Here is a 27,700-nt window from a genome sequence, read left to right as displayed (position 1 = left end):
CATCAACAAAAATGCTACACAGAGGTTATAAATTAAGGTTCCTATACAAAATGCAGAAATCATCAAAAATGTTTGTGTTTTGTGTGTGCAGTGCTGTATCTTAATAAGTAATTCATCCAAAAAACAAACATTAAACAAACAAAAAACACAAAACAATAAAACAAATGAACCTGATATTTTGAGATCCACAGAATAACTGAGGTTATTACATTTCCTGCCAAGTTTGATGTTTATCAGTTGCACTGTGTCACATGTTGCTCTAAAAATTAATTGTTTAATAATTTTTTGTTCCAATAAACACGTCATATCGCAACAACAACCAAACTGTTTACTTAGGTTCAAGGTTATACTAAATGATTTGAGATCTTCCAAATTCAACAGGGCATTTGTAGATTTTAAAGCTTTTTTATGACCAAACAAACTCATGTTTAGAATCAGAAAAAAATCTTTAATGTAAAAAAGATGAGGAGGTATGCATATGTTTAATAATGCTCTTATTTATTTCTATAAAAATTAGCATTAAATGAAATTTCTAATAAAACTAAAACTTGTTTACAGGTTACATACAGTAACATAGAAGTCGAAGACTGATATGAGTGATATGCAGTAATCTTAATAAGAACTATAAAAGAAATAAGGCACTTTGATCTTAGAATTTTTATGGTAAAATATTTAAGTGGCAATAGCAGGTAGTAGAAATTTTGAAAAAACAATCTTTACAAATCCATGCCTGGTTGAGGCAATTAGAAATGTTTGCTTCTGCAGCAACATGTACCAAATGATTTGGATTCAAGAGTTTCTTCTCAGAGTGAAAAATTTTTCAGTCCTTTTAATCATTAGACTCCGTCTTTGATCCTCAATGCAAACTAAAGTTCTGTTGCAGGGCCCCATTCAAAGTCCTCAACCTCGTCCTCGTCATCGTCTGAGCTGTCGCTGCCTCGGATCTGTGTTCGTCTGAACTGAACCGCTTGGTGATGATGTGCCAGCCTGTCAATAAGCAAAACAAAAGGGGGTAAAAATTAGCCTTGGTCTGGCCTAGCCCTCTAAATCAAGAATCCAAAGACAACAAACAGACACTTACACAATAAAATTTGGGCCCTTCCTCTCCTCAGCTTGTGCCTGTGGCTGGGCCTCTGCAGAGCGAGCCTACAGAGAAAACAAAATAGGTTTGGTCATTTTCTTATTCTCATATTTTTAAGAATATGCAGCATGGCAATAATATGATTCCTAAATGATCTAAGTGGATTTTAGAACTCAACAGTTGACAGTATTTTTAAATAATTTATTGTATTATCCATAAGATATCAGGAACGTGCACAAATTGTGGATGACAGTTTCCCAAAGCCAAATTAGCCAGCATGAAAAGCCTTTTTTTCCCTCCCAAACAACAGTGCATAGACCAAAAATATCCATTTTATGATCAAAGAGGACTCAAAGCCTAAAAATGGACTTTTAAGGTGTAATAACCAGGTCTGTTTGGGACAAGGACTCAAAGGATACTTCATTAATCTGTGAATTTTGCCTGGTCAATGAATAATTGATCTATCATACCCTTGTTTCAAGTATATGGACTAAAACAGATTTAAAAACACAAGAAAAGTAGTTTAAAACAAGGCATTTTTGATCACCTCTTGTAGTTTCTCTTCAATGGCAGTCAGTGTGGCGTGCTGTGGGCTCTCAGGCTGCACCTCAGCAGTATTTGTAGGCTCATTCATCGAGTACCGTGTGGTGGGGTCTGGGGCTATAAAATCTGGAGGTCCATCTGATGGAGTGTTGGGTTGAATTACATCAAGTGCACTAAAATCTGAGTCTGTGAAACTGCGAATAGTATGATCTTCCTCCTCAACAGGGCTGCGAGGTGGGCTGGGGTTATCCCTGCGGAGTGATCTAGGCTCAGGCACGTGCATCAAGGGTGGGATTTCTCTGAGGGAGTATGTGTCTGCTTGGGGTTCGGGGTCCCCATAAGCGGGCTCAGATGATCGGGCCAAAGCAACTCCTGCCTGCCTAGAATCTCTGCTGGACCTGGCTGCGTTCTGACCAGGGTAAGCCTCCTCCAGGTCCTCGTTGTCAGTGTAGGCCTCTCCGTCAGTGAAAGCTTCTCCGTCTGTGTCCTCCAGATCACTGGCAGCACTGAGGTAGTCTGACTGGGTTTGGTCCAAAGCATCCAAGTCCTGTTCTCCACCAGTCTCCAACTGTATGGGAAAGAAACTTGTTTACTAATGTGACTCAGTAACAAAGATAAAGGGGGGACTGAGATTTCTCATTGAATTTAATGTAAAAAAGCCATTTCAAAATACCTGAATCATAAAAACAGTTAAACCCCAAGGAATTAACCCAGTTCACCTAGAACCCTATGAGCTTGAACCAGAGGATCTGTTTATCCGTTTCTGGGTGATGAAATCCCATACATGCAAAAAATTTACTACTTAGACTTGTGACACAGTTATAACAGAGAGTTAAATATGAAATAGAGGTGTGTGTTCTTGACACCGAGGGAGCTGTGACATACCGTGACTTCAGACACCCAGACAGGTTTTGACTGCTGGTGGCGGATCTTATCTTTCAGACTCTGATACCAGGCACTGGAGCCAGGCTGCAGGTCGATACGTGCTGTAGAGAGTCAAGGAAAATAGAAAGAGTCATTTAGATACTGTAGTTTGAACAGCTCATGTATCAGGGTCTAACATACGGAGGTGGAAAAAGTACACAACTATTGTACACAAGTAAAAGCAAAAATACTTAAAATATACTCAAGTACAAGTAAAATTACTGGTCTATAAATCCCAAGTTAAAGTAAAAAGTACTTCACTTAAGTTTACTTTAAGTACTGAGTAGCTACTGAAGAGTTGTACAGTAAAATATGATCTTTCCTTATTAGCAAGAACAACAAGAGAACAGATCTTCAACCAGGTTGTTCAGATAAAAATCACACCTCTATAATAAAGTAGATTGCACAGCAAAATTGATGATGTTAATCAAATAGAGTTAAATTCAACACTTATATCCACTCCAAACTACACTTTTGAAAGCTTTAAATATTTTACAATATGACAGAGCTGCAGTAACTCTTGAAAATCCTTGGGAAGTTTGGTCTCCTCTTGTAAGAACAAAACAGAGAGTCGTAAGGCAATGCATACTGATGAAGAATACAAACTATGCAACCTTAAGGACCACCTTAAGTTACAGCCAGGACTTCTAACTCAGCGGATAACTTCACTCATGGTGCAAATGTGTCTCACAACAAAAACAACAACAATCAAGCAGAAACATGAGCAAAAGAACCCCAGCAGAAATCACTGTACAACAAGAAACATCCAAACACATCTGAACACCCTGCCCAAGGGCATGATGGGAACTCCGCCCACATATCCCCAGATTTGAAAATGCAGTGGGCAGAGCTTTGATCAGTTGACTCTTTACAGAGTTGAATAGAGTTTAACACTGGTGGATCATCACTGTCAAATAACTCCAACCACTGAAGACCATTTCACACAGAATGTGTGAAAAATGACCCTTCAGGAGGTAAAATCAACTCCTTAATGTTAAATCCTGAGAATTCAACACTCCACTTTTTGCTGTTTTGAGATGTGATGTGCATTATCTTGCTATGTGCTACTGAACAAATGTGGAAAAAGTACGACTACTCAATTACAGTAAAAAAAAACCTAATCAATTACAGCACTTTGAGTAAATGTAATTAGTTAAAACAGGTGTTTGGGTCCTTACCTGAGAAAAGATGGCTGCAGTGTTTCCTTAGTTTGAGTGCCTGTGAGTAAAGGCGTCTCGAGCTCTTGTTGGAGTCGGGATTGTACCTCTGCCTCATGGCTTTGACGTCCTTACGGCTATGGGGATCCAAGAACAGCACCATGGGGTGATACTGGATGTAGTTCAGCCTTTCCACTGCAGTGGGTGTGATGTCCAGAAGAGGGTGCTTGTCCTGGGAACAGACACAAGCAAAACAGGAGATGAGGGATATCCAAAATTGAGACAAAAGCATTAAACATTACCATGAGTAATTTTATTTTTTTCATGTTCTGGTTGACTACAAATGCTCTCACCTTCTCTGCTATTTTCCTAACAGTGTCCAGTTTGATAACTGTGGAGCCGCTGTCTCCACTTCCACTGCGTGGAACCATATCTGCCATAAAGGAAGAAACATGAGCAAAAGACAGTGACCATAACTGAGAAGGTAAAGAAGGTATTCCTTATTATAAATATATATATTTTTAGATTTGAGCAACTAACCTGCCACTTCATACTCATCAGGCATCTCATTGGCCAGCTTCCCCATGGCAATGTCATTGAGAGGACCCATAATAACAATAGGTCGTTTGAAATTAGCTGAAAAAAGAAAATATTCAGAAGTATCAGCACGTGCTAACCATAAGTTAAGGCACGATTTAAAAAGATTTATTTATTCATATGAATGACAACCTTCTCTGAGCAGGACTCTTTCATAAGCTGGGAATTTGCCCTGAATAGTGAGCTGCAGTAGATCATCACGACTCCGTCGGTAATTCTTTTCGTTCTTTTTGTTCCCTCTGAGCCCACGTAGTTTCCAGAACTCAGCCCTTGGCCCCGACACCTGCCTTTCCCCACTTGCCCGCTGTGCCTGCTCTATGCTGGCAAATGTCTCTGCTCTGTAGGAGATAATGACAGATAAACAAAACTGAATAATGGTCCATGATTTAAACTAGAGAGCTAAATTTCTGTTTTCCAACCTGTTTCTGACCTTGCCTGGTTTGGGATAGTGCCTTTATCCATCTCATGCAGGTCATTCCCCATACGGACGGCTAGCCAGTTGCCCAGCTTCCCCCGATGCATCGTGTCCACCACCCTGAACACCTCCCCTCGGGTGAAGCTCAAACCAATGGGGCTGTCTGCTTCATGGTCAAAATGGGTGCGAATGTAGAAGTTGTCGGCCAAGTTGGATTTCATAATTTTCTTATAAACTGAAGAGTGAAAAAGTGAAGATGTATATATTCAGTTAAAGATTGAAAGAAACTTTTTATTTAGTTATCACATGACATGATTAAAGATAAACTTACGGTCCATCTTGTTCTGGGAGCAGATTTCAACCTGTTCTCCTTTCTTGATGTTTAGGAGGAAGTTTGCTGCCTCTTCTCGTGTAAAATGACCAAAATCCACTTTATTTACCTAAGAAAATACAAGCCAGATCAGCTAGAAGGACTTAGAAATGTAAAGAAGGACTGTAAAAACTGTTTTTAATTTCTAAGAGGGGGAAATAGAGGGAGGGACAAGAGGAACAGCAAAACAACAAATGGATGACAAATTTCTGGCTGTCATGTCCGTAAACTTATTTCCCATTTTGTAGGATATTTCTGTTAACCACACATTAGAATGTAAAGTACAGCACGATTATCTCACCTGCAAGATCTGGTCTCCTTCTTTCATTCCCTTTTCATATGCAGGGCTGTTGGGCTGAACTCCGCCAACAAAAATACCAACATCGTTTCCCCCCACAAGCCTCAGCCCCACACTGCCCTCCTTTACAAACGACACTGTATGAACGTCTGAGCTGTACCTGAGAATTAGAGTTTAAAACAAGTGTGCATTTCATTAATATTAGCAGAGATACAAGGTAAAGATGAAATATGAACATTAATACGTAAAGATAAAGCTAAATGAACATGACTCACCCTGGGTTAGGTGATGGGTACGAATCTGGAGGCAGTGAGTAGATGGGCTCTTCAGCAGACTTGGCTGAAAGAGATGCAAAACAGTGAGAACTCTTTTCTGATAGTATTATATTTTTTATAAGAAAATCTTTTATTTGACCAATTACATGTTTAGTGTAAAAAGAGGGAAGTTAAAGTCTGTGATAGTGTTATACATTGCCTATAGAAAGTATTCACCCTCTTGGATGTTTTACCCTTTAATTGATTTTATAAATCAGTCAGTCAATATAATTAGGCCTTTTGACCCCCAAAAACCTCTTTAATGTCAAAGTGGAAACAGATTTCAACAAAGTAATGTCAATTGAATAAAAAAATCTGTAAGGTAAAATAAGTGATTGCGTAAATATTTACCCCCTTTAAAGTGACTGACCTAATTCAACAGCGATAGAGCCAATTGATGCTAGTAGTCTCACAATTAGTAAAATGGTGATCATCTGTGTACAGGGAATGTGAAAGAAAATAACCTGAAGCATACACCGAAAGCTACACAGAAATGTTTTAAAGAAGAGGTGAATGTTCCGAGTCAAAGCCAAGACCTCAATCCAAAAGAGAATTTGAGGTGGGACTTCTAAGGACTGCTCACACCTGATCCTTGTGCAACCTGACAGAGCTTGAGCAGTTTTGCAAAGAATAATGGAGTAAAATTACAGTGTCCAGACGTGCAATCCTGATTGAGACCTATCCACTCAGACTCAGTGCTGTGATTGCATCTACTAAAAAACTGACTTAAAGGGGATGAATATTTATGCGGTCATTTATTTTACATTACATATTTTTTATCTGATCAACATAACTTTGTAGAATTCTGTTTTCAGAGACCTCAAAGAAATATTTTTTGGTCAAAAAAGCCAAATTATATTGACCAATTTATGGAATAAATAAAGGAGTAAAACATCCAATGGGTTAGATATATTTTATAGGCACTATATTTGCACCTAACAAAAAAAGAAAACAAAAGTTATTAAAATTCATTATTGAATAATTGAACAGTTATCTAATTGAAATGATTTCTCTTCAGTCTTGAGCCTTACAGTAGACTGGTGGGTTACTCTTCACTGATATCCCAGACTTCCCTGTTCCATTTGCAGCAGGGGGAGCCCTGTAAGAGTGCATTTATGTTATCATAAATTTAAAACAGTACTCAGCCAAGAGGCTGCTCCCAAATATAGCCACAATAGATAAATAATATGACTGTTCATATGACTGTTTCAAAATGAAGCGCACAGTCAGCCGTACCTGCGCCCGCTGCCCCCACGCTCAGAGCTCCCAGACCTTCTTAGATGGGAAAGCTGGTCTGAATCTGAGGAATCTGAAAAAAGGACAACAGAGCCTGTGGTCAGGACTGACTTCTCATGTCAAACACAGAGGAGGAGAAGATGAGAGTGTGTGAGAAAGGAGAGCGAGCAAACCGTCTGGAGGTGGTCTGGCAGGTGACGGGATGCGACGAGGGGGTTCCTGCCTCATAGCAACTGGTGTGGGTTTCATCTCAGGCAGGACTCTGCAGAGACAGAATGAAAATTTTGGTCATTTCAAATACAAAATAAATAAATAAATAAATAACTGCCCACATATAAACTGTCAAGTGAGTGACTGTTAACTTGATTCTTATTTAAACAAAATGTCTGCACATTAGCAGTTCAATTAAAACATTATGATGCAGTTCTTGCAGTAAGTCATGTGCATCAGTGTTTACAGTGTAGGACAACTGTGAAGCAGATGAACCAGTTTAACTTCATGTCAGTATTATTTGACACATTTAAAAAGTGGATAGGAAGAGTAAGTTTACATTTGTAGACTTTAAAATTTCAAAAGCTGCAGCCACATAATGGACTAATTATTGAATAGATTTGAAGTTACAGCTTTTGATACTTGTCCATTTTGTCTGATATTTACCACCAAAATGAAATGTCTATAGTTAACTGAAGATATATACATACATGGTAACCAATGTTAAACAAACTAAAGGCAACACAAGTAAATTGCCCCTATTCTTCTCATACACATGCTCAGGTTACTATTATCAGACTGCTGGTTTACTGTCAACAGGGATGGTGGAAGCTAAATTTATGCCATCTAGGGTTCTTGGCAGGTCAACTGTTGGGTTTCAAGTTATTCTCACAGTTCATGCTTATGATGAAATACTTAGTAATGAAATTCTCAAATGGGTTGTGATTTGTTTCCTGGGACTTTGACATTGATTTTCTCTTGTGAATAAACATCTCGCCACCAGAGTGCTGACACATTTTAAGGAGATCTGACAAGATCTGTTGGCACTTACCTAACTCGAGTTTTAGCTGGGTTGGAGTTTGTGCTGTCTGTAGAATCTCTTCGAGGAACAGACGCATAACTGGCCTCTGATTCGGATCCTGAACGAGCTGTGGAAAACAAATACAGACAGACATGATAAAAATCAGTAAAATGAGCTGTATATTAATTCCACCTAGAAAACATGTAACTATTTAATCAAGATCAGATGCATCCCCCAAAACAGTCCCTCACACTCACAGACTCGATGTTACAAAAAGTCCCACCTTGATTCAACCACATAGCACACACACCTTTAGGAGTTGGATTCATTTCAGCGTTGCTCCATCGTGGCGGCTCTACCTGTGGTTGCAGGGAAACCTCCGGCAGGACTCTGCAAGAGAAGAGAGGGAGGCGGGAGTGAGGGAAGAGGAAGACAACAAATCTCAGTTACGTTTGGAGAGGGGGGGGCTCGTGGCTAATATGATTATTGATGAGAGCATGAGACTGAATGTTGAATATTCACCTTAGTGTCTCTGAGGGAGGCTCTCTCTTTGATGGTTTACTGCTTTGTAACTGATCAAAATTAACCATTTAGTTATAATAGTTGTCTAGGTTCATCTTCTTAGGCCATATTTTCTATGGATTTAAACATGCTGGATAAAACATGCAGATTTCCAAGAAGCGATTAATACATTTCCTAGCTTTCTACAGGTGTGTGATTGGTATATTAATTCTTTAATAACAAGTTTCATCTGTTGAATCAACACTTAGCCACATACAGGAGAGGGACATGTTCAGTGAAAGTCACTTTTATTTCATTGGTTAACAATAAGTCACCACAAACACTTGATATACAGTCAAAAACAGAAATCAAGCAAAACCAAAGACTACAAAATGAAACTTGAGGCACAAAAAAGAGCAAATCAATAAAAATCACCAGACACACAGGTTAATTTAAGTTTAAAAGGTTTATAAAACATGATTAAGTTGTATTTAAAAAGGGGGAGGCGTGCACAGTCTGCTCAGTGTCCCAGTCCGTGACATCTCGTTGGGTTTCAGGGGAGGGGAGTGAGGGGGGTTGGGGGGAGTTGGGCGGACCTTCATCTATACCTGTATCTGCTGAGGGAGTCTTGACTGTACGTGGTGCTCTGCCTCTGAGGAGGCGCCAAGCTGATCTCTGGATCTGAATCAGAGTCTAAACACAAAGAGAATAACACTCAGTTCATTGCTTTTACTGTGCAGGATTACATTTAAGAGAACACTGCCACAAGCAGAGGTTACTGATTTTAACCTTAGCTTAAAATGCTGCACCAAAAACTTCTCATGTTTGCTTTTAAGCTGTGTTTAAATGTTTACTCATCCCATGTGCTCAACAAACATTAAAACTTGAAGCAAATATTATCACCGAGGTGTCAAACAAAGTCCAGGGTCTGCTCAATCCCAATGAAGCAGCGTTATTTTTGTGTTACTGTGCTGGCATGGTGTATCTTTTGTGTACTGACCTGGGGCTGGGATTCTGACAGGAGAATTGACCCTCCTTGGCAGATCCTGGCGGTCAATGGCTCCTATCACTGCAGGGGGCAGTTCAGAAAGAGACCTGCAGGGAGACAAATGTGAGAAAAAGGCAGTTCAAGAGTACCTGTTGGGATCTAATGTTTGGGCAGGATTAAGATTTGTCCTTACTTATATCTGCTGTCTTGGCGAGGGCTCTCTCTGCGTGGTGGAGGTGGAGGGGATGGACTGTGATCAGAGTCTGACTCCGACACTGGCTTGCGAGGCCGTGAGGCAGAGGATGAGGGGCGGGAGGCGGTCCACTTTTGGACTACAGGAGAGGACCGAGGGTTGGGGAGGGTGGACATGCCAGGCAGACTTCTGGAGAAAGAGTAAAAAAAAGAGGCAGATACTGGTAAAACACCTGTTGACATGTGCGCAATAAGGTGGTCTATCTACATGTCATCGACTCTATACTTTTTATTTTCCTTTAAACAAAAAGGCACATTTTCTAAACATGTAAAATGGCTGAAAAATTCAATTTCTCAATCACTTCCAAACATTTATAAACCGTTTTATGTACAAAGGTAAGACTCATACAGGATGAGTATCAACTGTCAGAGAGGTAAAGGAACAGTTCAGGAATAATAAATACATTAAACATTGCAATCTTCTTGCAACTATTCTAAAAAACTTGCATTAAAAGTCAGAATAAAAGGGATGTAAATAGCTCTAATCATTTGTAACAGATTACTGAAAGACTCAAAAATGTGTTCTCCCAGTGAAGCTTTAGTTCCATCTTTAATAGTTTAAATAGAATTCGAGTTCAATTTCTAAGTGACAGCTTTAAAGAATGTTTTTCAATAAGTATCTTATTTCTAATTTTTTCCAGTTAAAAGATGAAGAAAATTAACTAACTTGTATTTGCTGGAGTAATCTCTTGTGTCTGGACTGGCCCTCCTGATAACAGGAGGAGAAATGCTGTGGTCTGACTCTGATTCTGAAGGAGCTGCAGAAACATAAAAATGGAATATGTTCAGTTTCATCTCAAAGTTTTCAATTGAAGAAAAACATTCAGAAACATTATTCTAACATTAATGTGTTTAATATTAATGTTCTTCTTCTGAGAGGTCTATCAGAGAAGATGATCTGCAATTTAATAAGAAAGAAACATATTTTGGACCAGACTGACCTCTGCGGGACGCGTGGGTTCTTGCAGGAGGACGAGGCAGGGTAGAGCGCACAGGTGACGCATCCCGAGATCTGGCTGGTGGTGGTTCAGCTCTCGTTCTGGATTTGAAATCAAATTGATGAAGGGAATTCTCTATACATTTCTTCTTAAAAGCATTTATTCTTAACTTTGGATGCAGGTCTTTACTTTAAGAGTTACATACATGCTAATGCTAGAGTTGGTTTCAGAAGAGACTTGACAAAGCACCTTGAACATTTTGAATGAAAAACCCACAAACTTCTGCCTAAACAATATAATATTGCTGTAACTTTGTTTATAATCTTTCCATTTGCTCTGAACAAACACCACACAGACTATAATGTTTCTAGGTCAAACACATAATGAAAATGGCAAGCTGATTACTAACTATTAAAATGATCACAATGCAGAGACGTAAGCTTGTATTCTTGTAAACAAGGATGGCATGTCACTTGTGAAACTAGTTTTGATTTTTGGCAGTGTGGCGGCCTGTGCTCTCTGCCTATGTCAGTTTGAGTTCCTGGTTGAGCAGCCAATAGGTGGACTCAGGCAAGACATCAGTAAATTGAACAGCTAACTATGCACACCTGTGTTAATAAGGCCTCAGCCTATTAGAGGAGCCTCCACTCTAACATCCCTCTCCCTCCCAGGACTCCACCAGCTGGTTTGGTTTTGTTTGCACTCTACAACTATTATCACTCATCCATACATTGCAATCATGATTGATCTTACAGACTTACATATTTATGATATTTTAAACTAAGCTTATGATAAATTAAATTCCTTTTAAAAACCTGTTTTCGTGTACGACTCCTTTCTTTGTCACTAGTTCTGAGCCAGGTTGTGACAAATGGGGGCTCGTCCGGGATCAAACCACACAAACAACCTTGTGTAACACTAATCAGACTAAAAAATACCCATTATTAAGCCTTATCAAAGTTCAAAAGTTAGATGAGCCCCATATGTCATGTAACAAATTCTAAACAGAATACTGGTTCTGAAGGATGAGCCCCTATACATCACAGTCCAGGTTCAGTGAGCTGGACAAAGAGGGGGACCACCTAGTTAAAAGTGACTCAAGCAATAATTTATTAAAAACTAACAGGAATAAACCCAAGATAAAGAATCTGTAATCTGTAAATCAGCGGTGTTTGCAATGATGAAATCAGAGTGTTGCAGAGGCAAACCAAAACCAAACCAGCTTGTGGAAGCCTGAGGGAGAGAGGAGAGTGTAGAAGCTACTTTAATAAGCTGAGGCCTGATTAACACAGGTGTGCATTTTTAACCACTCAGTTCAGTGATGTCCTTCCTGAGTCTGCCTATTGGCTCCTGAACCATGAAACCAATCCAACTAAACTCCTATAGGCAGAGAAGGTAGGCGGTCACAGGCAGACAGATGCAAATGAAACTCCACCCAATAAATACTGGTGTATGAAATTACAAGAAGCTACGGCATCTACTTTATGGTATTTTTTTAATGTTTCCTGGTGTTTTAGGTGTTTTGTTTACCTTCGTGTCCGTTTTTCTCTGGCTGTTTGACGGGATCTGTGAGGTGGGGCATCAATATCTGAAATGTCTGATGGGAGACAAAGACAATAGTAGTCAGGGATCCACAAAACCATCAAAGACTGAAAGGTGAAAAGACCTTTAATCAATATTTCCCTTAATTTCCTTGGAAATGGTAAATGAGCTTGAGGTTATAAAGTGCTTTCTAGTCTTTTATCTGTCTTTTCTTTTAAGATTATGCTTTTTAGGCACTTTGCCTTTATCTTGTAGGACAAGAGAGGAAGCAAGACAGGAAATAAGGGGAGGGAGAATTGGGGAAGACATGCACCAAGCACGTGCTACACGGTGGCGCACAGCAAGAAGGTTCCTAGTTTGCTTCCCGGTCAGGGTCTTTCTGTGTGGAGGTTGCATGCTCTCCCCAGGTACTCTGGCTTCCTTCCACCACTAAAGACATGCTTGTTAGGTTAAATGGTGACTCTAAATGGTGCCTGGTTGTTTGTCTCTGTATGTCAGCCCTGTGATTGACTGGTGACCAGTCCAGGGTGTGTCCTGCCTCTCGCCCAACAACAGCTAGGATAGTCTCCAGCTCCCTGTGACCCCAAAAAGGATAAGCGGCAAAGAAATGGCTGGGTACACCAAGCATGTGCTAAGACAAGGAATCGATCTGGTTACCTGTTACCAGTGTGTCAAGGACTATAGTCTCCACTTATGGCCGCCTGCTCTACCCCCTGAGCTACACATGCTTTCTAGACTTTTGACAATTCAAAGTGCTTTTTACACCATAGAGCACAATTACCAAATCACACACTGATGGCAGCAGCAGTGGGGTTCAGTATCAAGTCGAAGGATGTGCATATAGGAGCTGAGGATTGAATCTTCAACATTCTGGTTGAGAGATGACTGTCTCTACAACTGATCAGAAGCTCCCCTAAGTAAATCATACTAGTACAGCCCCATTTTTCAACCAAACCTACCCTCCTCTCTAGCTTTCCTCTTGCCTCACCTTCTAGTTCAGAGCTGCTTTCTCGGCGGCGGTCCTCCTCACTGTTGGGGGCACTGTCCTCCACCTCAGGGATGCTGACGAGGAACTTGCGATCGTCCCTGAGGACTGTCATGGTTAATTTGCCCCTGCTCTTCTCCACCAGGTGCTTGGTCTCCAGCAGCGATAGATTCTCTGTCGTCATGCCATTGATCTGTTCATGTGAAATGGAACAAGTAAAGGAATTATGTTAACTCAGGATTCTATTTTCCAAGAGCTGTGTATTTAGGAGCTTTCCAAGTGTTTCACCTTGAGAATGAGGTCTCCCTCCTGCAGCGTCCCTTCCTTTGCTGCCAGCCCTGTGTCTGTCATGTGTTTGATGAAGATCTGACTGCCCAGCTTCAATCCGTACTCTGGGAAGGCAACAAGAATTCAGTCAGAAAACACTTCATGGCATTAAAAGGTAGATTTCCATTTCCTAGCTCCTGAAATCTTACCATCTGTGACTCTCTTTTTAACTAGCGTAGTTCTGATAGGTTTGTCTGGAACGTCCTGATATGGCAGCCTCTTGTATCCTGATGACATCAGTGGTAGAGTTCCATAACCATTACGGTTTGGTGAGGAGCTGCGGGCACGGTAGCGGCTGCCATCTCTGTTGTCGCTGCCATCAGAGTAGCGGCGCGTTCTTCGGGGGGGGTCCTGGTCCAGCAGGTTGGAATGGGAGGCAGCCCGGGATGGTCTGGAGGTAGCTGGAATTTGGATCTTGCGAGGGCGTTTCACTGTCTTGAAAAGGAGGACAGTAAAGAAAGATTTAGACATAGAAGCAGTGGATGGGAAGGGTTTAAAGTCATTTAGATCTTTAGCTGATGGATCCTTATACTCACTATGTTTGCAGTTTTGCCACATGACTTCAGAGTCTGAATGGTGAAGTTTGAGTGGACATTTTCCATAGACACTCCATTAACCATCACAATCTGGTCTTTGTTGCTGCAGAGCACAAGCAATGTTAGCTGGAAACGTTTACTGGTTATTAAACTACACTGTGTGCTTTTTGTGCTATATTTTAAAATGTTTTAAAGGAATATCAGAGTAATGGTTAACAACTTACAACAGCCGGCCCATCGCTGGTCCATTTGGCAGCACATCTGACACCACCACTGTAGTATCCCCGCTATCTGGGTGAGGCTTGTCCTTGCCTCCTGATATGGCAAAGCCAAACCCCACTTTTGAATCCTGTCATCATGACAAAGTAAGATTTTTAAAGGGGATTCAGGTCACACAAAAACAACAGAGTACAAGAAAGAGTAACATTAATGAAAGAAAGAATGCAGGAAAGTAAGTGGGTAGAGCATGTGCGTTGGAGATACAGGAGAGAGATAGAGCACATTCCAGCTGCGTTCAGTCTGAGGCGGGATAGTGAAGAGGCAGCATATGCGGCGGGGTGCAGCAGGGTGTGTCACTGTGAATTCCTGCTGGAGTCTGAGCTGTGAAACTGAGAGGGCTGAAGGATGGTCAACCCCCGCAAGACCTTTACAATACCCACTGAAACAATACTGAAACTGCCTCATGCAGGCTCTACTTATACTTCACAATCTGTGAATGCACTGAGTAAAGACCAAACCCAGCCAGTTCACATCAAAAGAGATTCCTTTAAGTTTTGATGCCGTGTTTTAATTGCAAGTTCCAAAACACATGAGAGTCTTCACCAAAACGTCTTATACATTCAAGCCAAGGATGCAAATATTCCCAGTATTAGATTATTTTCACAAACTTACTTTGTTCAGTGTTATCGTGTGTTGCTCCCATATTGTCAGCTCCTCCATACCGGGTCTCTGGAAAGACAAATAAAGGTCAAGATTACATTTGTGTAACAGCGAAGAATAATATGAAGCTTTATATTTTTAATCCTTTTATATACTTCAGGTCATTACAGTGAGGACAGTTGAGAGCCTCAGCCAAGAAGGAAGAGTGTGAACACGACTCAACCTGATCTCAGCGTGCTCTCACCTGCCTCGATCCTGCCTGACCGGTATGGAGGAGGGGCTACGTTCTTTAGTCCCTGTGGTGTTGACAACACCCCGGGGTGGTTCACTTAGCGTATACAGAAAAACACAACATCAAAAAATAAACTGGTCATTACTTTTAATACAATTTTCTGTAACCCTACATAATTATTTCCACTTAAAATGACAAAGACACATTAGGCCAGCTATAGCACTCTTCTATGTTTGTCTCTCTGTAAACAGTGGCGGTCTCTGGGCCCTGGAGGCTGGTGAAACTGAAGAGCACTTGTAGACAGTAAGGCAGGTTCTTGTTTGTATGCTTTTAAGAGATGTTACAATTTCTTTCCAAACAATCAGCTTCTCTTTGTCAAGGTTTTTTGGTCCTGATGGTTTTAAGAGAGACACTGGAAGACTTCTGGACCTACTGCACTTATTTATACTTTAATTTCCTTGGGTTAGTCATCCCACATTAAGCTGTATTTTAACCCATTTCACTCTAACAGAAAAAAGTCTTTAGGCCTTTATGTGGGGAGAATTTTCTTCATCAAACATTTAATGCTTGAAACCACAGAAGTTTAACAGCTGCACTGACATAGGTACATGCCTGTTATATTTCACATTTTTTTCCACATATAGGCTCCTTTTTCTAAACCAAAGCAAACTTCAAGTAGTCCACAGCCTATACTTCATAGAGGAGGGAGACACCTGCTGTGCTACAGTAAGAACATGTAAAGCCAGTGATTCTTGTCAGAGACACAGAGATGTGCTGTTGTAGCCCACAGACTGAAACAGATTAGAAAGTGGGTTAAAACTAGGGGTGGAAAAAGTACACAACTATTGTACTCAAGGAAAAGTACGATTGAAAAAATGCAAATGTATATTTTACAATTTAGACAGTGTTACCTTCTTTGTCTGTTTATACGAAGTTTAAGAGTACATTTTTTTGTCTTTGTAAGTTGCCAGAAAGTGTCAGGACAGTTTTTGTGTTGTTTTAGATTTTTGTACCACCTGACTTCTTGTTTGGATTTAGACCTGCTTTTTAAAGTTAGATTGAAGATCTTAACATGAACTTAACCATGAAGAAAAAAATGTTACTGATTGAAAAGAAAATAAGGGAACAGAGAAAAGGTAGATGTTTAGTAACACAAGGTTCAGATGACTTCTGACTTGTCCACTGAGCTTTCTGTAGGTTTTTAAAGTGAAATGAGACATTAAGGAGCATTGGTGGACTTATTTAACATCACTGTGGCTGCAATAATTGAAATACTTAGTGCACTAATTGTGGATCATATTTAATCACGATTAATGCGATTAATCTTGAAAGCCCTACATATAAAACAGATTCATTAATTAGAAAGGTTTGATAAACTCTTGTAACATTCCATCAGCAATCACTAGATCAAATGTGATATATTTAAAGAGAGAAACACAGCTACTTGTTGCTGTCTCCAGCCTGTATTTAAATTGTTCTATTATTCATTTTGTACCAAAAGTCAAAGCGGCAGTGAAAATTCATAAGTTTAAAATAGTGCTGATAAAATTTCCCATTAATTTAACTGATTAATCACAGGGTGGACTTAATCTTCATAGTTTTAGATTCTACAGATTAACACCATCCTATGACAAGTGAATGCACAACCTGCTACTTCTTCTGTTTCAAAAGCTGGTAGAAAGCTTTGATACCATTCAGAAACATGTCCTTTCTGACTGTTTAGTTACTATATCTTTAAATCTACCAGTATGGCAATCGTTCCTTAATTATCGACACATGCGGTTAATTGTGAATTATCGAACTACAAAGCCTGTAATTATTTTATTTTTTCTTAATTGACTGACAGCAGTAGTTTAAATGAAAACACACTGACATTTTTAAGGTGAGATGACTTGCTGAAAACTCCTGAGTGAATGTATTTCAGGAAATGTCAATAAAGATCGACATAAAAAACTACACAAAAAAGGTTTAAGTGCTCTTCTGTGACATTCAGGTCACATGAGTACAAGGAAGTGACATGTATCGGCGAATATGCAACACAGATAACGTTTACAATTTCCAGGAACTCAGAGAGCACCAGTGCAAGTATGCAATGTTCTGTCCCACCCAGACAAACCATCTATACACTGATCCTGTGAGGAAACTTTTATGCTAAATTAAACTTAATTAATTCACAAAAAAACATATGTGACACAAAAACATCCCAAAGCTCTTAAACCTGCAGGTGGAAGCCACATAAAGCACAGGTGTAGAATGAGTGACCTGTGAACAGTAGGCCGTTTATCCGCCCTGTTAATCATAAACCTGAGGGTGATAAAAACAGAAACTGATCTGATGGATGACTCAAAAGCTGGCAGTGGATTTTCTAACAGCATGCTTGACTTATCTTTTAAATCTAGCATTGAAACCTGGAAGTGTGCAAGTTAGTGGTGGTAATACTGCAGATACGTGTGTAAAGGGATAATGACAGACAACAAACAGACTTCACAGCTGAGTGTAGACCATTAAAATCAATTTAAACACAATAAAGGATGAATTCCTTCACCCAGGGTAAAAAAAGAAAAAAGAAGAATACACCAAAGTCCTTTAGAAAAAGAAATGTAAAGTCAAAATGCAGTACATATTCTTTTGTACTGAGAAGATTTACAGTAGAAGAAGAGCGGAATCACAGCACGTTGGTGATACAACCAGTTAAACTTTAACTCTGGATGTGGGTCATGAGGATAATGAAGGAAGGCGATGTTAAAACAAAATCAGTCAGTTACTGTTTAGGTGTTTCAGGTATTATGCTATCATATCCATCTCATCATATCAATTCGTCTTTAACTTGTCAAAAACTTTAGCCACGTTTTTAAAAAGAAGATTACTGCACTATGAGAACAAAGCAGTGCAACCTGCCTGCACTGGTAAAAACAACCATTATCTCAATTTCCAATTTTTCCACAAGACTCAGTAATTTTTTTTTTTTTTTGCACCACAGCAGTCTGATATTTATCAAACTGAAGTTAGCTGAATAATTAGGAAAGGTCAAAAGCACGAAAACGTTGACAATGATTGTCTACTGACTGTGATCCCAGGTCAATCCCCTCTACCTGCAGTACTTTGTTACGTATAGCTTTGAACATCAATAACAATCCCCTGTATTGTCCTGTTTTTGAGCATTAACATTTCACAGTCTTTTCCTATCATTGCTTTGTATTCCTGCCTCTCCACTTACCTCTTGGTCTTTGAACCTTACTTCCATTTCCCCAGGGGCCTCTGAGCTCAACAAAACACCTGCGGCCTCCTGCGCTCGATGAACAGCCCGTTCCTTTTATTCCATACGCCAGTGGTAAAGCTAAACAATCCCAAATCGAACCACATGATGGTGGCTGTCCAGCATCCTCCTGCTCATATTAATTATGATATTACCAGCTGTGTTGTTTCCCTTCTAGCAGGGAAAGAAGAAAAAAAAACAACACAGGAGGAGAGACCTCACCTGGAGCGCTCCTCCCCCACTCAGCCTTTGCCCACTCTCAGCGTCTCTAGTGCCCTTCAGTAAACTGGATTTAAGGAGGAGCTACACGGCTTTAAACCTGCCTTAGACCACCATACATAAAGACAAAAAGACAGCTTAGTATCTTAAAAGTGACAGAGGCATGAAGTCCAGCTTCATTTAAGAATATAAATATGAATCAGTTCTAGATGTGGCTTTTAATTGTGCCAGCTTATGAACAGTTTTACAAAGATGACTGTGTGTCAGTGATACTTTTCTAGTTAAATCAATCTGCAACCCTTATTTCTTAATGGAATCAGAGATTACACTGAGAGGCTAAATTAATCAGGATATCAGATGATATTGTCTGCGTGATATCAGCATTTGCAAACATTAAAATTTTTGCTGACATTTTGGTTTTAAAATGTGCCTACATCAGCTAGAAATACTGGCTGTATGTACAAATAAGTTAGTGGAGTTTTAGGTGAACCAACAGACTTAAGTCAGTCTTTTTCTTTATTTATCATAATTCCTTACATTTTAAAGTATGTTTTAGGACTGAAATGTGTTCATCCTAAAACTTTAAATTGTGCATTTTAAGGGCTGAAGTTTGAAGTCTGAACTATATATGTATATGAATATATTTTACCCTTTAGGGGGCAAAAATGGTTAATACTGGAAATTAAACATAAAAAGTCTAATGAGTGTTTACTTACACATTGAAAAATTTTTAAGTACAAAACATTCATTTTACAAGACGTGTTGTGGTTGCCTTAGAGTCCGACCTCTTTAAGAAACAAGACATAACTGTATAGGTAATGATGGTACCAACAGTTTTATCTTATAATTCCAACAGGACACCTAGAATGATTGCAAATATTAAATAACCAAGTAAATCTTAGCAGTGATGAGGCTCATGATAAAAAAATGATATATTTCACTATTTATACCACTTATTTTTCCTTTATAATTCTATCAGAAAATGTAAGAAACATGACAAATATAAAATGTCTGAATTAATTTGAGCAGAAATAAGGCTCACCGTAAAAATAAAAAAACTTACACAAACCACATAAGTATAATAAAACGGCTATTAGGTCAAAAAACTAACCAAAATCATGTCTATTTTACTATTTATATCTTGAAAATTTCTATTAATAAGTCAAATTTACCACTCAATCGCTCTTTAATTTTTTACAAAGCTGTGAGAAACATCTAACAACACAATCGAGTACTACTGTACAATATTATGATGGGATATTTATTAAGAAAATACCCTCAGTATGGCCTGCTAGATGAGTTGGCCATGTGTCTAAATATAGACATTTTACAGCCATAAACAGGGGTATGTCCGAATATGGTTCTGCCATTTTTCCCACTTAAATTTCAGCAATTGCTAGAAATCTTACACAAACAAAACCTATCATGTCATTAAGCCTTACTATTCACTTTTATAATGTGTACATTTTATTAGTTTATCACGCTTAGTTATGATGTTATGGCCATTATTTTGGGCAGATGTAAAACTGCATTTTTAGAGTTCTGGAGGAAACAGGAAGTTTGAGATGCTCTGGGCCACTGCTGATTGGTCAGTTGCTGTGATGCCACATTCTGTGACGTTGACTGACCTCCACTGATTGGCTAAGAAAAATCATTCTGGTTGTGCTGTATCACAGGAAGTTGGGGTGAGGACACGAAGGAAGTGACCTTATATGGTTCCTTGCCCCACGAAGGGTTAAATATCGATATTGATATATTGGTATCAGCTGTAATTGATTCATAAATATCGATATATTGGATACTGGCAAAAATCCCTAAAAATGTAAAAAGAAAAAAAAGAAGAACAATATAATCCCTCATTTTCTGTGTGCAAAACTTTTTTCAACATTTTTCAGCAAACTTAGAAAACATTTGGAGGATAAAATGTTGACTAAGAGCAATTTTATACTTCTAAGTTATCAGGTCTTTTTCCCTTAATTAGTTCTACTAAATCTAGTCTAGTAAGTAGAAAAAAACCCCACATTTATTCATGGAATAAAACACTAAATATATAAGATACTCCTGATTGGCACTCATTTGTATCTCAAAAAGCATCTTAAACTTTAAACACATTAAGGCCACTGCATTTTTAAAGCTGTAACTAGCACAGATTTGGATGGTTAACCTTACCAAATGTTGTCTTTCTGGTCTCCTTTAAGAGCAAAAAATGCTTTCATTTAGGTTTGAAGAGAAAATTTCCACTAAACCTTTTGCAGACAGCTCAAATTATAAATGATGAACCTGCTTAAGGATCTGATAGGACAACAATGTTTAAAATATGGTGCTGTAACCATGACAGGAACTGCTGACTGATGCAAATAAACTAAGACATATAAACACAGCCTCTTACAACACAGCCTCGGCTATAGCATAAAGACGCCTCTACAACTGTACTATCCATCCACTTACAGGCACCACCAGCAGAGGTGGAGGAGGCTCCGGGGGCACTGAGCCAAAGTGCTTGAGTAGTTTCATTCGCTGCGTCAGATTCATGATGGATCGCTGTCTCCTTTCAAAACACTGCTGACTGACTCAGGTCACCTTTTTTCCATGACTGATACAGAAACACTACAATCCAGATGGTTTAGGCATGAAATGACCCTGCCATCCGTGTTGCTGATACACGTCCAAAAAATAAAGAAAACTTCAAGGAATTCAACCTAAAATGTCCAAAAAAATAATGGTTCTCTGCCTCTATAAGAAATATCAAGTGACCATAACTCCAAAGCGCTGATCCATAGCCTTCATCATTCCTTTTCCCACAGGTTCACAAAGTCAAATAGGTCCACTTGCTCCCTCTGTCACTGGTATGTGTGTGTCCTGTTAACTTGTAGTCTTTCCCACAAGGCAGCAGCGGCAGATCCCGGCTGCTGGCTGGGTTTCAGTCTGCTGGCTGCTATGGTTACCTCAAAGGAATGAGAGCACTGGGCTGTTAATAATTGACAGGCTGTTTGCTCCACTGTAGGACTGCTTACCCTGAGTAAAGTTTCCTGGGTTCCTCCACAGGTCCTGAGGCGTTTCAGGAATGTATAATGACACAGTGGTTACACAGAGCTTTGATTGTATCTCCTTCATGGTTAACATTTATTTGTTTCTGTTTGACTTTATCAGAGCGATGCCTAGTCAAGGCTGCAGGCTCTGTCATTTGCATGTGACTTGTTTAAGAGGAGGAAGCACGAAAGACAGGAGTAGAAATGCACCTGAAATGGGCTACAGAAGCTGATAACATACATCTCGGTTATACTGACACAAGCCACGCTACAAAGTTGGCCTGGGCTTGACCAGGTGTAACAGCTGGCCCCTGGTCAGCCAGAAGACGAGAGCTGAATTATTAATAGGTCTGAAGAAATCTGAGAATGTCAGGCCAGCACTACTGTTACTAAAACAAACACACAGAGAGAAGGTGTGTCCCTTTGATAAACTAAATAATCATTCATTCATGTGCCATATCTCAGGTCTGATCAGCAGTAGGGACCTCAGACACCCGTCCATCTCTTTTGTTTTGAGGCAGAGCCACTCCTGCTGGTCTATCTACATGCAAATGACAGACTCCAGAGCATCGGTGCGGCACAGGTAAGCAAAGAGCTCAAATTTGAGTTGCACTATAAAAACAATGGCCTACTTTTACTGTCACACATAGCTGAAGTTCTCCACATACAAATACCACTATCAATCATATAACTGAGACAGATACACTGATATGAACTTCAGCACACATTGTTTAGTGGCTGATGAGGAATAAAAGGTTAGCTTTCCTTTAAGCAAAGCAATTTGAAAGACAAACACTCCAGAGGTTTACAGTGAGCAAAGAGGCTGTAATTACACAGGAGCATCCATTTACATGGAGTTACTCCTGGCATGTACTGTCAATAGTGTTTAAGTCCTGCAAACACTGACTTCAGAGCTACCTGGACCTGCATACAGATGTCCACTGTGGATTTTTAGGGCAACAAAAACAAGGAAAACAAGATTTATTTTGAGACACAGACTTTCAGGGATCAAACTTGAAACCTGAGCAACTTAGAAGGAAACAATTTTGCTTTGTGCTGTTCATGACTAAACTGACTACAGCTGGAAACGTCAGAGAGAAGTACACCACTATGTAACATAAAACACGTCCACACTCTCAGTCGTATTGCCTCACTTTGTTGGTAGATGACAGTTGAATAAGAGAAGAAACTAACTATACTGATGTATGATGATGCTTCAAACCTGTAGATTATGGCCACACAGTGAGCACAGTTCTTCTCCTCTGCTTCCTCTACCAGGCTTATACATTAATGCCCAGTACCTTTTTATCCCAGAGTCCTTCAACATTCTGTTTAGTTAATCCTTGGAAAGTGCACAGGCTATTTTTGACATTTTGATTTTTTTTAAACAACTAAGAAAATGTTTTGCGTGCTCAATTTTGGCATCATTTTTTTCCAGCAGATCCTTAACTTTATGAAATTAGAAGTATTTTTGAAACTTTACCTTACTGTATTGGATAAGGGACCTCCAAAAACACTAAAAAGCAAAAAAACTGATTTTTAAAATTTGTATTTAATAGAATATATGTATCAATATGATGCCGTTTTCATTTCAAGTTAGAAGTTTAGAAAATATTGTAAACATTCACATAAAAGAAGTAAATAATCTATTTAACACAGAATACACATGTATCTATAGGTGTTATTTGTCCATTTGTCCATTGACAATTATATCCTACATGTGTTTTTTTTCTAATTTAATTTATCCCACAATGATCATAATTACAATGAGAATTTAATTACATAAACTCCACTACTACAGTATGAATGATTAGAGGATTGGAAGGGTAAAAATATAAGTTTTGTTTTCCTTTAAAAAAAAATGACACTAAAAATTGTGAAAAAATTACCAGTTCCAATCCTGATCAGTATGACACACTGTCCCTGTGTTTAATATTAATATTTAGGCTATATCAAATTCAAATTATTATATTTCCTGTTTTAATTCACCTATTAACATGAACCAAAAACTGAAAAGCAATTACAAATCATCCTTTCCACACAAAGTGAAGCAACACAAAATGTGGCTTTGTTGACATGCTATCACATGACAAAAATAGCACATCATGATGTTTTGTCAGTGTGATTATGGACTCCTATGGTTTAAGGCTATTAAATTATTTTTGCACTCTAACATCAAGATAAATTCCACTTTTATAAATAAACCTGGTTCTGAATTAGGCTTGGGCAATCATGCGAAAAATCATCTGCTTTGATGGAGGTGGCCTAAAAGCTGAACTGTCCACTGGACTCTGAGGAGGAGGTGGGTGAGAGGAGGACGTTAGCCAAAGCTGACATTGATCATGGACAACAACCCCTCTCCCCCTCTGCATGACACTATGAGGGCCGTGAACAGCTCCTTCAGCTGTAGACTGTCACACCCACCCTGCAAGAAGAAGCACCACTGCACATCTTTCATCCCAACAGGAATCAGTTTTTAACCTTATCAGGTGAAATTTGCTACAGCACATACAGATGAGGGTAGATGCATATGCTGATATGAGTATGTCAGGGTTCCAACACATAATTATTAATCAGAATTAAGACTTTTTAAAGACCTGACGTGAGAAAAATGAATACCATTATATGAGTGGCAAATGGTCAAAAACTAAATAAATTACATAAGATTTCTTGGTACACTGGAAGGAGCTGGATTATCTGGTTTAATTTACTGTTAATGAAATTTCTATGGATCTAGGACAGAGAGATCTTTTAATCATAAACACCCACAATAAATGCCTCCTTTTTACCAATACACAGTTCAGTGAGTTTTATCATAACATATGCAATAAGCATAAAAATTAAAGTAGAATAAAAAAGACTGGATAAAGACACGTCTAAGTCAAAGCACCTTCTTAAATCTAGGACCACTCACTAGTAAAACTAAGACTCTTTATAGCCTTAAATTCATAAAGTCCAGTTTAAGACTTTTTAAGGATCTGCAGGAACCCTGGTTTGTTTGTAACACATAATGCTACCCAGAAATTTTGTTCCTCTTTCACATCGATACCATACACACTGTTTGTTTTTTCTTTGAATGTGGTCTTGGTCCTACCACAAGCGAAGGTGTACACATGTAAAAATGAAAATAATAGTTATTATTATTATTTTTTCTAATTTTGTATTCAATATTGTAAGCACATCTTTACTTACTCTAGTGCTAATTACTTTGCCCTTTATTGTTGAGCTGCTCTAATAACCAAATTTCCTCCAATGGGGGATCAATAAAGGTTTATCTTATCTTTTAAAGAAACAGCAATAAAACAACTCAAATGTCATATCACCTCTTATATGGCAGCAGAAATCCCTCATTGTAAAAGCAGAGGGTCATCTCTTATCAGTGTCTCAGTAAATACAGTGATTAGAGGTGAGGGGAAGAAATACGCAGCTGTTTGGGAATGCAGAGTCGAAACTATTGTGAAACTGTATGGCAGGCAGGTAGAAACCTGCATGTGTGGCAGAACCAGAAAAGTGAGGCTGAGGAGAGTGGGGACTTACAGCTGACTGCCACCTATCAACCCAACACACCCACAAACAACCACAGAAGAGAAATAACTTCACCACTACCTTGTTAATTATGTATGGTGGGGGCCAGTTATTTTCCAAACCTCTCACCGCAACCAAACCCAGGGCTGCCAGTAAGGAAAATAAACGTCCACAGCCAAATCATAACAAAGAGTAATGAAGCTACGAGGCTGGTGTGAATAAAGTCGTGGGCTAATGGCTAAGGCTAACTCGGATTTTAGCGACTACACCTTTATGAGTAATGCCATGGCTGTCTAATCCATATAAAATTATGCAGATCAATTTCTAATGACTCAAGAATTTTTTCTCTTATTCAAATAATAATCCTCACCCTCTACTTTCCTTCCTTTAGAAGATGATGTGGACTGACAGCCATGCCTTTTTCAGAAGACATTTGACAGCAGTAAAGCAAACTTACCTGTAAACGGTCTCTCTGTAGGCACAGCTGTATTTTTTCCGTCACTTCCAGAAGATTTTTCCAAGTTTCAAAATCCACACACAAAGTCCTCTTCAATGTTTCACTTGTTTGCCTTGAATGGCCCAGTGGTTTGAACACTTTCTCCTAAATCTTCCTGACAACAGGTAAAAAGGCGTTGGAGGCGTCGACGGCTAGACGTACAGGTGGGTATCACAACGTCATCACGTTGTAGCGTAACTGGGAGGAAGCCGTGACAGATTAAATTGATAGCTTGTACCGGTTTTGTTCAAGAGTGAAACGCCTTAAGTTTTTAGAAAGTATTTGATCCAGAAAACTACTTATGTTTGTCTGATGTAGGGGAAATATACATGAACTTAAAGCTATAACGTCAATTACACAGAGAAAAGAAAATGGCTGCGTGTTAGAAATGCATAATACAGTGTTTTTTTATATCCCGCCAAGAGGAAGAAAAAAGCAGTCTTCAAGAAAAGAGGTGAGAAAGGTAAATCCTAAATTATAAAATGCTGGTGGGAATATAAAGTCATACAAACAGGATGAGGTTTTATGTAATACTTAAGCAAAAGCCAGGAAAAAAGAGTAAATATCTGCCCACTATTGTTATAAATGCATAAATTGATCTGATTCTTCCACATTTAATTAGTAGTTACGTGTAGTTTGACTACAAATAGCTGGAATTTTGTCAGCTGTTCAAAAGAGCCAGTCACTTAGAGTAAACACCATCTTTTGAATCACGGATCAGTCCATCCCCATGGAGGTGCGTGGCTAATCTGGTGAACCGTGAGAATTCCCGGTGGGCCGGGCTGTTTTTGGGCCAGGAAGGCCGCTGTACAGTGGCATTAAACAGGCGCCTCAATAGACACATGCATAGATTTTCTGTTTTCTTCTAGTTGATTATGGCTCATAAACTATCTTAAATATAACATGATAATAACTTTTTAATGTATTTTTTAATATTACATTCAGTATGCAATCTCCTTCACAACATAAGACATGAACCACATAATTAGAATATATTATACAACGTATTCAACCTTCTGTTTCTCCCTAGTGGTTTGGCGTATATAATGCAAAATGTTACTGTGTTTTTTATTCTACCTCTTTTTTCCATTGCTCTGCACTTTGCATCAATAAAAGAAAGTTTCATGTTAATGTGAAGAAATCGATTACTCAAAATGTTTATTTGACATCTAACTTAGTTTATAGCATCCACATATAACCTATGTCACTTTGTTTGACTGATGGTGGCCCTATTTCGGTTTTTGTTGTTTCATCATTTAGGTCAGTGATCATCAACTGGCGGCCCGGGTGCCACATCAGGCCCGCCACAGCTTCCTCAGAAGATTTTTAAAATCAGAAAATGTGCAGAGGAAAAATATTTTGTGGTATTTGGCTTTAAAATGGTTTAAAGACAGCGGTTTAATTTGGTTCAATGTTGGTTTAATGTTGGTTAGTTTTTTAGAAAACCATCCATCAGTCATTATGAGTGAGTTAATTTTTTTCCTGCCAGAGACCCACAAGAATAGACTGGTTTCCTGCCTGTTTTCCCCACCAATCACAACATGGCATTTTAGCATCAGACCTGGTGATGGATAACATGCCAGCCCCAGAAATAAAAATATCTCAATCGCCCCCTAGTGGCAGTTGCAGTTCAGGCAATTGGGGCTGATCTCCCTGCGAAAGGCAAAAATTATTTAGCTTTTTAAGGAAAAATAAATAAACAAGCGAATTTATGTTAAATGGACCAAAATATTTAGTTACATTTAGTTTTTGGGAAGTCTGGCCCCTTCAGTGTCTTCCAAGAAAAAGCTGGCCCTTGTACAAATGTAGTTGATGACCCAGGGTCTAGGTGTTTCTGTGTGCTATATAGATCAATGAAAGTTTTGTATTTGTACTACTCTGGTTTTCACTTTTCTTTAGGCCAACTTCATGAATGTCTACAGGCAAAACATGAGCAGTCACATTCATATTTGTACATTTTGAGTTAGGGACACCCCAAGATATGTGACATTCTGCAGACATTGGCAATGTTTTTTTTATGTTGTCTGCTGCTTTTCTTTTTATTTCCA

At 39.0% G+C, this 27,700-nt stretch overlaps 1 protein-coding gene across 3 annotated transcripts; it reads right to left on the bottom strand.

The window, feature by feature from the left end:
- Positions 1-477: 477 nt before the first annotated feature.
- tjp3 (tight junction protein 3) lies at positions 478-25,791 on the bottom strand. Of its 3 annotated transcripts, none has more exons than XM_041792299.1 (30): positions 25,614-25,791; positions 14,908-14,964; positions 14,241-14,365; positions 14,017-14,119; positions 13,630-13,915; positions 13,442-13,545; positions 13,157-13,346; positions 12,157-12,223; positions 10,630-10,727; positions 10,356-10,446; positions 9,630-9,818; positions 9,449-9,543; positions 9,057-9,141; positions 8,258-8,337; positions 7,978-8,074; positions 7,109-7,197; positions 6,936-7,008; positions 6,731-6,798; positions 5,661-5,724; positions 5,389-5,545; positions 5,049-5,157; positions 4,733-4,952; positions 4,435-4,640; positions 4,246-4,341; positions 4,059-4,138; positions 3,727-3,937; positions 2,510-2,610; positions 1,629-2,192; positions 1,082-1,146; positions 478-987 (listed from the first exon to the last, which is right to left on the bottom strand). In XM_041792299.1, the coding sequence occupies exons 2-30, from the start codon at positions 14,953-14,955 to the stop codon at positions 867-869; spliced, it is 3,882 nt and encodes a 1,293-aa protein (XP_041648233.1). In that variant the 5' UTR covers positions 14,956-14,964; positions 25,614-25,791; the 3' UTR covers positions 478-866. The 3 variants fall into 3 exon arrangements, with proteins under 3 accessions (XP_041648233.1, XP_041648231.1, XP_041648232.1); XM_041792297.1 differs by lacking the exon at positions 25,614-25,791 and adding an exon at positions 21,051-21,449; XM_041792298.1 differs by lacking the exon at positions 25,614-25,791 and adding an exon at positions 18,345-18,575.
- Positions 25,792-27,700: the final 1,909 nt, after the last annotated feature.

The sequence above is a fragment of the Cheilinus undulatus genome, linkage group 7 (genome assembly GCF_018320785.1).
Source record: "Cheilinus undulatus linkage group 7, ASM1832078v1, whole genome shotgun sequence".
NCBI lineage: Eukaryota > Metazoa > Chordata > Actinopteri > Labriformes > Labridae > Cheilinus > Cheilinus undulatus.
Note: the sequence above shows the minus strand (reverse complement) of the source record. Positions and strands in the feature narration are given on the sequence as shown.

Coding starts and splice junctions, on each gene's coding strand:
- tjp3 (XM_041792297.1), bottom strand. CDS start 21,134: ATGAATCTGACGCAGCGAATGAAACTACTCAAGCACTTTGGCTCAGTG. Junction 9,819..10,355: donor GATTACTCCAGCAAATACAA/GTTAGTTAATTT, acceptor CTCTTTCTCCAG/AAGTCTGCCTGGCATGTCCA. Junction 5,158..5,388: donor AAGGAGACCAGATCTTGCAG/GTGAGATAATCG, acceptor GTATTTTCTTAG/GTAAATAAAGTGGATTTTGG.